The sequence below is a fragment of the Salvelinus sp. IW2-2015 genome, linkage group LG15 (genome assembly GCF_002910315.2).
Source record: "Salvelinus sp. IW2-2015 linkage group LG15, ASM291031v2, whole genome shotgun sequence".
Taxonomy (NCBI): Eukaryota; Metazoa; Chordata; class Actinopteri; order Salmoniformes; family Salmonidae; genus Salvelinus; species Salvelinus sp. IW2-2015.
The window spans coordinates 14522101-14534727 of record NC_036855.1 but is presented as its reverse complement, the minus strand read 5'-3'; the positions used below and the strand labels follow the sequence as shown (position 1 = coordinate 14534727).

General features: G+C 44.6%; 1 protein-coding gene across 4 annotated transcripts in view; it reads right to left on the bottom strand.

The window, feature by feature from the left end:
* Window positions 1-5868: 5868 nt before the first annotated feature.
* LOC111974848 (FK506-binding protein 15) overlaps window positions 5869-12627 on the bottom strand; it is a 16238-nt gene continuing 9479 nt past the window's right edge. For 3 of the 4 annotated variants that reach the window (XM_024002890.3, XM_024002889.2, XM_024002891.3), the window contains 11 exons: window positions 12359-12461; window positions 11372-11543; window positions 11130-11266; window positions 10727-10882; window positions 8949-9101; window positions 8623-8715; window positions 8407-8535; window positions 7813-7920; window positions 7121-7698; window positions 6811-6916; window positions 5869-6507 (listed from right to left, as the gene is read on the bottom strand). In XM_024002890.3, coding sequence (XP_023858658.1) covers window positions 6433-6507; window positions 6811-6916; window positions 7121-7698; window positions 7813-7920; window positions 8407-8535; window positions 8623-8715; window positions 8949-9101; window positions 10727-10882; window positions 11130-11266; window positions 11372-11543; window positions 12359-12461 — 1810 coding nt within the window. In that variant the 3' untranslated portion in view covers window positions 5869-6432. Of the gene's footprint in view, window positions 6508-6810; window positions 6917-7111; window positions 7699-7812; window positions 7921-8406; window positions 8536-8622; window positions 8716-8948; window positions 9102-10726; window positions 10883-11129; window positions 11267-11371; window positions 11544-12358; window positions 12462-12627 lie in introns of those variants that run through there. The other variant, XM_070446949.1, reaches the window with a different exon arrangement.

The following is a 12627-nucleotide window of genomic DNA, read 5'->3' as shown; positions in this document are numbered from 1 at the left end:
AAGTCAACAAGCCTTGCATCTGACATTAGGCTTACTATCTGCTAGTGTAACTGTGACCAACCTTGACTCCCTTGTGTTGCTTGTCACTAGGACTATGGTCAACAGAGTTAAACCCTGGAAAGTGGAGATCTGCACTGCAAAGAATGAGAGTTGTAATTGCTTCAAATGTAGACCCTTATGCAAATCTATTGGTCAAACTTTTAAACATATTCAACTAAAATGTAGGACTCAATTTTGGGGGGTGTTTTCTGTTGCAGTATACTGGTTTGGCCAATGGCAATATACTTACTATATTGAATTGTATTAGGCTATAACTCTGTTCTGTTCTCTCTCACCTCTCCAACCTTGTGTTGTGCTCCCTCTGGTGGGCTTGTGACTGGCTGGAGGGGAGAGTTTGAGAGGCATCTGTGGCAAAATTCTCGTCTTGTAGAGCAACTTCACTTTAAGGGTCTTTCGGCCTTCATTCCACTCTGATAACCACACTAAGGGTGGTTAATGTATCAAGGCTGCCCATGGACTACACTTGAGAGAATGAGTAAGTGCAATCATTTAGTCCTGTACATGTGCTACACACTAGCTATTCCCAGTGTCCATGCTAGCATAACACATAACAAGTAGTGTGCTATTACGTAGATTAGAAAAGAACTGACTACTTTTTTGGCGAAGCCCCATTCTTCTCATTCATTGGAAGGAAACAACTTCAAAACATCCAGAGAAGCTTACAGTAGCTATCTAGGCCAGCCACTTCTACAGTAACATGCTGACCAGACACGTCGCGTGCGCGAGCATCGCAAAATACATTTAGAAATCCATGTTATTCGAATATTGCGCCCACGCGCGTCAACAACCATCTGCGACGCCAATTGCTAAAAATAGAACTTTCTATTTCTTACGCAGATCGCGCTCAAAGTCCTGCCTCTCCCATCTCCTCATTGGTTTATAGAAGCAGTTACCCACGTGCCATCTCATTGGTTATACACACATGGGTGATTGAAAGACGAACTTTGTTTCCGGTTGTCATGGTAATACAATGAAAGTTTAGATGCGATCACCATATAAGTTCAAAGATGAAAAAGCATGGAAGGAGGAGAGATGACTAGAAACGATTCGGTTGGCCATTTTATGTGTGGATTAATTGTCGGAGTAGAGGTCCTTGTGCATTTCAGGTAAAATAACAACCTCACTACTCACTGGACCCTTATGATCACTCGACTAAGCATGCCTCTCCTTAATGTCAATATGCCTGATCCATTGCTGTTCTGGTTAGTGTTTGTCTTATTTCACTGTAGAGCCTCTAGCCCTGCTCATTATACCTTATCCAACCTTTCAGTTCCACCACCCACACATGCGATGACATCACCTGGTTTCAATGATGTTTCTAGAGACAATATCTCTCTCATCATCACTCAATACATAGGTTTACCTCCACTGTATCAAATCAAGTTTATTTTATATAGCCCTTTGTACATCAGCTAATATCTCGAAGTGCTGTACAGAAACCCAGCCTAAAACCCCAAACAGCAAGCAATGCAGGCCAAGATGTTCAAAATGTTCATAAATGACAAGCATGGTCAAATAATAATCAGGAATAAATGTCAGTTGGCTTTTCATAGCCGATCATTAAGAGGTTGAAAACAGCAGGTCTGGGACAGGTAGGGGTTCATAACCGCAGGCAGAACAGTTGAAACTGGAACAGTTTCGCAGTTGAAACTGTATCACATCCTACCATACCTTTGTCTGTACATTATACCTTGAAGCTATTTAATCGCCCCCAGGAACCTCCTTTTACTCTCTGTTCCGACGTTCTAGACGACCAATTCTCATAGCTTTTAGCCGTACCCTTATCCTACTCCTCCTTTGTTCCTCTAGTGATATAGAGGTGAATCCAGGCCCTGCAGTGCCTAGCTCCACTCCTATTCCCCAGGCGCTCTCTTTTGATGACTTCTGTAACTGTAATAGCCTTGGTTTCATGTATGTTAACATTAGAGCCTCCTCCCTAAGTTTGTTTTATTCACTGCTTTAGCACACTCTGCCAACCCGGATGTTCTAGCCGTGTCTGAATCCTGGCTTAGGAAGACACCAAAAATGCGAAATCTCCATCCCTAACTACAACATTTTCAGACAAGATAGAACGGCCAAAGGGGCGGTGTTGCAATCTACTGCAAAGATAGCCTGCAGAGTTCTGTCCTACTATCCAGGTCTGTACCCAAACATTTGAACTTCTACTTTTAAAAATCCACCTCTCTAAAAACAAGTCTCTCACCGTTGCCGCCTGCTATAGACCACCTCTGCCCCAGCTGTGCTGTGGACACCATGTGTGAACTGATACCCCCCTTCTATCTTCAGAGCTCGTCTGCTAGGCAACCTAAACTGGACCATGCTTAACACCCCAGCCATCCTACAATCTAAGCTTGATGACCTCAATCTCCACAAATTATCAATGAACCTACCAGGTACCACCCAAAGCCGTAAACACGGGCACCCCTCATAGATATCTCCTAACCAACTTGCCCTCTAAATACACCTCTGCTGTTTTCACCAAGATCTCAGTGATCACCCTCGCATCCTAATGGGTCAGCGGTCAAACGACCTCCACTCATCACTGTCAAACGCTCCCTGAAACACTTCAGCGAGCAGGCCCTTTCTAATCGACCTGGCCGGGGTATCCTGGAAGGATATTGATCTCATCCGTCAGTTGAGGATGCCTGGTTATTTTTTTTAAATGCCTTCCTCACCATCTTAAATAAGCATGCCCCATTCAAGAAATTTAGAACCAGGAACAGATATAGCCCTTGGTTCTCTCCAGACTTACTGCCTCTCGACCAACACAAAACACTCTATGGCGTTCTGCATTAGCATCGAAACAGCCATGTGGTATGCAACTTTTCAGGGAAGCTAGAAACCAATATACACAGGCAGTTAGAAAAGCAAGCTAGCTTTTTGACAAGCAGAAATTTTGCTTCTCAGACACAACCAAAAAGTTCTGGGACACTAAAGTCCAGAGAATAAGAAAACACCTCCCAGCTGCCCACTGCACTGAGGATAGGAAACACTGTCACCACCGATAAATCCACTATAATTGGAATTTCATAAGCATCTTTACTACGGCTGGCCATGCTTTCCACCTGGCTACCCTACCCGGTCAACAGCACTGCACCCCCACAGCAACTCGCCCAAGCTCCCCATTTCTCCTTCTCCCAAACCAGTCAGCTGATGTTCTGAAGAACTGCAAATCTGGACCCTACAAATCAGCCGGGCTTGACAATCGGACCCTTTCTTTCTAAAATGATCTGCCGAATTGTTGCAACCCTATACTAGCCTGTTATCAGCCTCTCGTATCGCTGAATTCCCAAAGATTGGAAAGCTAGCTGCGGCCATCCATCCCCCTCTTCAAACAGTGGGGAACACTCTTGACCCATAACTGCTACAGAACCTATATCTATCCTCCCTGCCCTTTCTTCGAAAGCCAGTCAACAACAGATTACCAGCCATTTCGAATCCACCCATACCTTCTCCGTCATGCCAAATCTGGTTTCAGAGCTGGTCAATGGGTGCTACCTCAGGCCAATCTCAACGTCCTAAACGACTATCTTAACCACCTCATAAAACAATACTGGCAACGTATTCAATTGACCTGGGCCAAGGCGTTTCGACTCTGTCAATCACCACTCCTCATCGGCAGACTCGAATATCCGTGTTCTCAAATGATTGCCTCGCCTGGTCAACAAACTCTCTCTGACTATGAGTTCAGTGTTGGTCAAATCGGAGGCCTGTTGTTCAGGCCGTCTTGCAGTCTTCTAATGGGGTGACACAGGGTTTTCAATCTCTGGACCGACTCCTCTTCATCTGATATACTCAATGATGTCGCTCTTGCTCTGGCGGAGGTCTCTGAGCCCACCTTCCGCAGACGACACCTGTCTGTATACTTCTGGCCCTTCATTTGGACAACTGTGTTAACCCTCCAGTACGGCTTTCCAATGCCCATACTAACTGCTCCTTACAGTGGCTCCAATTTGCTCTTAATAAATACAAGCTAAAACTAAATGCAATGCTCTTCAAAACCGACGCTGGCATTGCACCTGCCCACCATCACTACTCGTGGACGGTCGAGACTTAGAATCAGTGGACAAACTACGAATACTAGGTTACTGGTTAGACTGAAAACTCCTGCCTTCCAGACTGACATCACAACTTCCAATCCCAAATTAAATCTAGAACTTGGCTTTCCTATTTCGCAAAACAAAAGCATCCTTCACTCATGCTGCCAAACATTACCTTGTAAAACTGACCATCCTAACCGATCTCCGACTTCGCGATGTTCATTTACAAAATCACCTCCAGATACCCTCATCAATAAATATGGTGCAGTCTATCACAGGTGCCATCCGTTTTGTCACCAAAGCCCCATATACTACCCTACCACTGGCGACCTGTACGCTTCTCAGTTGGTCTGCCATCCGCTTCTACTCGTCTCCAAACCCACTGATTCAGGTCCAATCTACAGGACCCTGCTAGGTAAAGTTCCCCCCTTTATCTCAGCTCCGCGGGTCACCAATAGCCAGTCACCCCACCTGTAGCATCGCTCCAGCAGTATATCATCTACTGGGTACCTCCAAAACCAATTCTGTCCTTTGGCGCCTCTCCTTCACAGTTCTCTTGCTGCCAATGACTGGAACGAACTACAACAATCTCTGAAACTGGAAACACTTATCTCCCTCACTAGCTTTAAGCACCAGCTGTCAGAGCAGCTCATAGATTACTGCACCTGTACATAGCCCATCTATAATTTAGCCCAACAACTACCACTCCCCTTCTGTATTTTTTTTGTTCCTTTGCACCCCATTATTTCCCTCTACTTTGCACATTCTTCCACTGCAATCTACCATTCCAGTGTTTTACTTGCTTATATGTATTTACTTCGCCACCATGGCCTTTTTTTTGCCTTTACCTCATTTGCTCACATTGTATATAGACCTTTTTTCTACTGTATTGACTATGTTTTTTTACTCCATGTGTAACACTGTGTTTGTTGTATGTGTCGAACTGCTTTGCTTTATCTTGGCCAGGTCGCAATTGTAAATGAGAACTTGTTCTCAACTTGCCTACCTGGTTAAATAAAAAAATATCCCAGGACACATTAGCTAGCAACAGCAAGCTAGCTAAATAAGACAAATTAACGTTAGCTTGCACTTGCTAGCTAAAGTGCCATACATGTTTAATGCTTTTCGACCTGTCCCCAAATTAATGTAATTGGTTCAGAGTTTGTTTTGATATTTTAACTTGCGTGTCGTGGTCGCGTTTGGTGTGGGAGGGCAAAATACATTTATGCAATACAGCGCACGCGCGCAGCCGGTTTGGGTTCCGTGTAAACTCTGCTGATATTCTTTGAGCAAAAACCATCCGTGCAACGCATACGTACCTCATGGGAGGGCAAGCCAGACAAGTAAATGAAATAGGCTAAGAAAAATCAGTGTAGGAGCTAGCTAAACAACTTTGTTAGCAAGAACACTAGCTACCCAAGAGCTACCTTTCTAGTTCTTCTCCACCTGCTGGTCAAAGTTGTTTTTACACCCACCCCCAGCCTTTCTCGGAGGATGCCATGGACAGCTCTCCATACTCATGACATTGCTCATCTTGGGCATATTTCTTGATTATATGGTGTTATGTAAATGTATATCAACACCAAATTCTGACCCAGTTTTTTGTCAATGTGTTTAAATGTTTTAATTGCAAGTATCAGTATTCAATTTAGCAAGTTGTTGGTTTGATTCTGGATGTCATCCCCAAAATGATCCAGAAATCGCTCTAGTGCAATATCTTAACGAAATACAAGAAAAGGTCAAGTTGGAAAGGAAACAACAATAGATGTCCACGTATTCTATGCATTTTATTTTCTGGAATGAATATTGGTTAGCAAAAATGTGTAAAAGTTAGAAGTTCTTGAAGAAGCAAGCCCTCTTATCATTAGCACATAATACATGACCGCCTTGAAACCCTTGAAAACAAACAGACAAACATGACAGGGAAAACAAGCAAAATCATCAGCTAGAGACCAAAAATGTTAATTTAAGGCCTAATGAAGTCAACAAATGACAGGACTAACAGATAAAGATTGATTGACTTTGAATTGCCTGGGGGGGGGGGGGGTTCTGGTGGAAACCACCTTTAATCAATACTTGATTAAATGTGGTTTCACGGCAGCAGCAGTCAGGTCCGACCAAAAGATCTCAACACAGCACAGGTCTCTAACCACAGTGTTCAGAGCAGTCAGACAGGACGTCCTTCTCACTCACATTGAGTTGCCTTATCTCAGACAGACTGAGTTCACTACATGTTCATCCAGGTATAGTCTCTTCTAGGACAGTGGAAATCATCTCTCTAGAGGATGGCCTTCAAGACTCATAAGACTTATCACTTCAGTTGTTGCTCAGCTCAGCCCAGCCAGTCAAGATCTTCATCCTCTTCATCRCCAAACAGAGGGGCTGGGGGAGGTCGCCCCTTCAAGCTCTTAGAAAACATGGCAAAAATATATCAAATGTGAGTTGTGTTCAGTAATCCTATGCTGACCAACCACAAAACACTTATGAGACTGTTCGGAAATGAATTAAGTAATTCAGAACAAGTTCCTGTCATAGACATTCAACAACAGAGGATCCTGCCACTGAATTATATCTTGAAACCAGCTTTATGTTACCTGATGTACTATTCAGTAGGCCATGTAACAGACAAACATTACTGACAAACAAGGGGAACAGAACCAGTGTGTATAAATCTGAGAGAACTGGTGTGGCTCTACTGATCCTTCCTCACCAGCTCATCCTCCTCCTCCTCAGTGGGTGGTGGTGGGGGTTTGGTTGGGGCTGTGCTCTGGAAAAATGTCTCCTTTCCATTTTCCTCTCCTACTCCCTCAGTCAGACTGAGAGAATAGAACACACAAGTGAGAATGGACATAGAGTAGAGCAAGGAGGGAGAGCAAGGGGGGTTGGGGATAGAAGGCAGAGAGAGAGGTGCAGGAATTCATGCATATTAGCAAGGGACAACAGACTTATTATGAACATAGATGCGGCTCAGTTGAATGAGACTGGGTTGTGTATTTCACTGGTCTCGCTAGAAAACTCACCTTACTTTCCCAGGACTGTCATGCAGAGGGCTTGGTGGAGGTGGAAGCTGGGTTTGAGGACCCGTGGCTTTGGAGCTAGTTCTTTTCAGTTCACCCAGGGGACCCTCAATAATCACACTCACTTTCTTCACCTCCGGGCTACTTATGTCACCTTCGGACTGAGTTTTCTGTCCTATCTCAGAGGGCAGATTCTCCTCAGGGTTTATGCCAGTGGGTTCAGAAGGCTCTGTGGTGATCTCTCCCTGTGGTTGGGGAGATGGTGGTTGTGGCTGGGTTGAGAGTGGTTGGTGCTCTGGATCTGTGTCGGTGTCTGCCTCTAGCTCCACTCGAGTCGGTTTCTTTGTCTCTGGTACTGCCTCAAGGTGAGCCCTCTCCTGCACATCTCTGGGGTCTCCCTCCCTCTGCACAGAGGACTCACTAAGCTGCTCAGGCTCTGTCCTCTGCTCCTCCTCTTCCTCCTTCCCATGAGCATCCTGAGCTGGTCTCTCCTCTCTATGCCTCACATCACTGTCCACCTCTTCTTCCCTCAGATGGGATGAACGTCTCTCAGTACCATTGAGCAGTTGCAAGGTAACACTCTGTAAAGGGACAAAGACCAACATTAATTCACCCACATCCTTTTCAGTCCATCTTCATTGTGAATAACACATTGAGATAACAGTTTTTGTCATTGTCCTGAAGAGATGCTGTACCTTTATGGTGTTGACGATTACTCCGAGCACAGTGCTGCCTGTGTAAGTCTCGTGTAGGTCAAACTCCCCCCTCAGAGAGTGAAACACTCCATTCATTACACGCTTCACCTACCAGGAAAACATGGCCAGGGTCAAAACATGAAATACAGTTTGATTGATTTTTGTGTCGTACGCCAATTAGTGCGCAGCCCGTATGGGCTTATAAAACACTTTAAGTATGTGTGAACAAAACACACATATATATATTTTTAATGCATAACAAAGTACAGCTTTCACCATGTCACATTATACAAACAATACACTTCTCCCCAAGGCTTTGAAAATAAATTGGGCAATGTCAACCTCCCGTTCTGAAAAAGAATACTAGCCTGTGTTCATCATGTAGCCAGAACACTTCAAGGTGAGCATTTATTTTAATTTATTTTACTGGCCTTTGGCCTTTAAGTTCAGACTGACATATGGTTCAAGGCTGTAGTTCTACTTTAAAAAATGTATTTTCAAATTTTTGGTTTAAACCAAATATCTACTGCCCATTTTTCCAGGTAAGAAAGACACAGCTGTCTGAAAGAAAACATGGCTCTGTGTCCCTCTCACCTCCCCTGCAGTGTCCTGTCCTGCATTGTCCGCTTGGCCCCCTTGCTCTGCCAGCCTCCTTTCCAGCTCAGCCACTCGCCCCTCCAGCTTCTGTCTCACAGCTGACCACTGCTCCTCCAGGCCTGAATACTGAGAGAGCGAGAGAAAGAGGGCTTCATGACATTATGGAGAGAGTTAGCTGCTAATGCTATTACTAACACATAACCAGATCAATACCTTTTCTTGTAGGACCTGCTGCTCCTCGTCCTGTCCCTGCTGCTGTAACAAGCACTGCTCCTCTGAGTCCCTGGACTGCTTCAGAGCTGAGAACTGTTAGAATGAAAGAGAGCCCAGTTAGGGTTCCGCACCACTACTCTCACAGATTAAGCTACAGAATATGTCATTTCACAGCCTTGTACTTATGTCATTCCATAGTTGTAGAACAACAGTAACAAAAACCCCTTAGCCACGCATTATAAAACGATGTATGAACTCAGGAGTCCAAAGTGGCGTCGCGAGAGAGAAAGTTGTGTGTACGGTATAATATGGGTTAGGCTGTTGACCTTTTCCTGTAGCTGGGTCAGTCTCTGCTCCAGTGTGTCTCTTTGCTCTGCCAGTTCGGCCATCTCACGCCCCTGCTGCTCCTTGGCCGAGGCCAACGCCTGCTCACACTTCCCCTTCCACTCCTCCTCCAGCTCTGCTTGCAGTTGGGCTAGCTGGAACACACACACACAAAAACAATAGACACGCACACAGTCAGGCACACACACAAAATGACTCTTCATAGACAAAAAAACTTATCCAAAAGGAGATTTAGCTGTGTAAATATTTGTGTTATTATTTATCACTCCCTATAGACTATACACATACACCAGTGTTTACCCTAGGATTTTTTTCAGCAGCGGTGGCCAAGTTAGTGTAGGGAATGGGGGTGTTGTGATGGGGCTGACATGGCGCTGAAAATAAAAAAATACCAGTTATAAAGCTAATTTCCTGCAATGCTACACATTTTGCAATGGGGCTGAGAGAAAATGTGCAGGTTTAAAATAATTGACCAGTGCAAATCTCTTTAAAAAGTTCATATTCTGTTAACTCACACCCCCAAAAAAATGTGGGAAGGAAAACTATTTCGCTCCTATTGTAAGTAATTATAGGTAATATTTCATAATCTGGAAACACTGAACAATTACTTTAAAGCCAATTTCCTGCAATTCTACACAGTTTGCCATGGCTTGTGCCGTGTTCTAATACTATCTAAGTGACTCAAAGATTCTTTAATTCAATAGGGGCCCCATGCCATGACATTTTTGGAATTGTAGATTCTCCCTGTGTAAGAACATTTCCATCCAACCATTTCATGTGGATGAATTACCTGAGGCATGGAAAAAGTAATGACCGGGCTGATTGTACCGGCGTTTCATGTTGCAATTTTAGAAATGCTGACAATTGGTTCGTTCTACATGGCAGGATCTTGTGTCTGTAAAATGTATTATGCTAGAAATGGCGGGGGAAACGCCTTCATGCGCAAATATTGATATAATAACCATCAGATCGAAGTGAACTTAGGAGTCACATGATATGGTTTATGGTCCTCCCACTACGACCGGGGAAAGCCTGCAGTTTATTAGGCTACAAATGAAATAAGTTCTAATGAACTTTACAGGGTGGTGAATGTGCACGGTGATGAGCTTGATGCTCCTTTCCAATAAATACTGAGGGTCTTATTCTGGTGACATGATGATCGATACTTAGCTTCCGTTTGACAAATAATATTGCTCATATCCATAATAATCTCATAATGTAGGTAGCCTACCCGCAATGCATCTGTGAGCTGTTGATTAGGCTAGAGCTCACGTGTCAAGACCAGAGTGGACCAGCTATATAACAGTTTTTGTAGAGTTGAGTTGAAAATGTGACGGAAACCCATTTAACTTGTATTTTTAATTCGGTACATGGGAATTTAATGGCAAAAACAAATATTTTTATGTGCACTACGTCACCACACACAGCCTTTTATCCTGCAAAAAGTCATTTGATGGAAACATCTCTAGTGGGAAAATGCAGATTTTAGAATATTCGCATGAAAATCTGTCGCAAATTGGATAGAAACCTAGTTACGGTCTAGTTTTTACTCTGGTGGCTGTTAGTTCTCAAATATATAGGTCCATTATCTTTTCTACATACTTTATATCTGGTTTTAGTTGTTTAACTTTAAACTGAAAATGTTTTACCATCCCAAAAAGAATAAATATAATATATATATACATAAAAATGTACATCATACGATTTAATAGTGGAGCCCGCCGCTGCTGATTAATATAGGGGAAACACTGTACAGTACCTGTTCTGAGGCTGCCTGGCCAGTGCTGGTCCTGGCCTTGCGGAGCTGTGTCCTCAGACTTTCCAAGTCCTGCTGGCTGCTCCTCCTCAGCTCCTCCATCTCCTCATCACACCGCTGCCTCTCTGCCTGCCACTTCCTCTTCCTGTCCGACACCATCTGAGAAGAAGGATGATGATACCCTTAGACATCGATCTAACGTCAGTTTTAGGTCCTTCTCAAACTAATGGTTAAGGTTTAGGAGTGAAGAGAGCTGAACTGAGATCTGTACGCTGATCCTAGATCTCTGCCTCTGGGCAATTTCTACCATGGACATCTGAGAGGAGGCCCACGCACACTGACGTAAGCATTGGTGCTCAAATCAAAAGATAAACCAACAAGAATATTTACTGTGTGCCATACTCACTCGTTCCATACAGTCTTTGTCAGCCTTCAGGTCCTGCAGTTCCTCCTCCATGTTGTTCACCCGGAGATCCATCCCTTTGCGTTTCTGCTTCTCTGTGCGGTACTGAGCCTGGCCTCTCTCTGCCGTCTCCTTCAGCTCTACACACACACAAACCCCTTTAGTGACACTTCCTCCGTCCTACACCAAGATGAACACACTCTCACCTCTCTAAATAAAACACATTGTGTAACAGTAGCGCATACCTTCCAGTTGGGTCTCTAAGGAGGAGATGCGTGTGCAGTGTGTGTCGCCGTCCTGCAGGGCGGAGGTCAGTTTGTTCTGAAGCTCTGTAGCCCTCTGCTGGTGAGACGTGGCCTCCTGCTGCAGCTGGGACACCCGTGATGTGCACGTGGCCAGCTCCTCTGTCAGACGTACCTGAGGGACAGAGACAAGCACTGTTAGTCACCAGTGTTGTCTGTTTATACAATACACAGCCCAGTGACAGGCTGGTGTCCCAATAACCTCAAATTTGCTTAGTTTCCTCATCTTCTTTCCTTTATGATCACTTATCTGACTGGAAGCAAAGCAACATGGTGGGAACTGTACATTTCTAGACCTTTTTTCCAGTGGTCATGAACGAAAGGCATCGAGGAAAGGAGGCCATCTCACATTTTTGGGACACAGCCATAGAGAGTGAGTTGACAGTGGTGGTGATTGGCTGGACATGATGAGTGAGAGACAGAGTTAACATGGACTCGAACAGCATGACCCTGTGGGAAGAAGATTAAAATGACTGATAATGAGGGAAGGGTTGAAGAAAAATGAAATAAATGAAAAGTTAGCGAAAAGGGGGATGGGGAAGATGACGAGTGGAGGGAGGTAGAGAGTGAGCAAACAGGCTCACCTGGCCCAAGCCCAGGTCCTGAGGCAGAGCATGCTGGAAAGAGAGAATGGTCACTACTAAAGGTCCTGAGACTAACACCGCAGGACAAACAGCCAGGAACAGTGGATGGAAGTGAGATTGTTAGTCCCCAGACACACCAAAGTTCACGTAAAACGCCACTGAAATCCCCACAGCCATGTTAAATACTGTAATAAACCCTTTTGTCATGAGAAGAATTCCTAGAGCCATCGCTATGGGATTAAATAATCACACCTCATACTGCCACTGGCTGGGAGAGTATAAGGGAACGTTTGTTGATCCTTGCAGGGTGATAACAGTATATAGAGACGTAAGGTGGGTGATGTACCTTATCCTGCTCAGCCTGCAGCGCCCGGGCCTGGTTGTGTTCACTTGAGGACTTTAGGGAGTCATTCCTCTGCTCCATCAGCAGGTTACTCTGCTCCATGTACCTGGACGACAACAGGTAAATTCAGCAGATCAATGTCTGCCTCCTACTGCAGATCAATGTCTGCCTCCTACTGCAGATCAATGTCTGCCTCCTACAGCAGATCAATGTCTGCCTCCTACAGCAGATCAATGTCTGCCTCCTACAGCAGATCAATGTCTGCCTCCTAC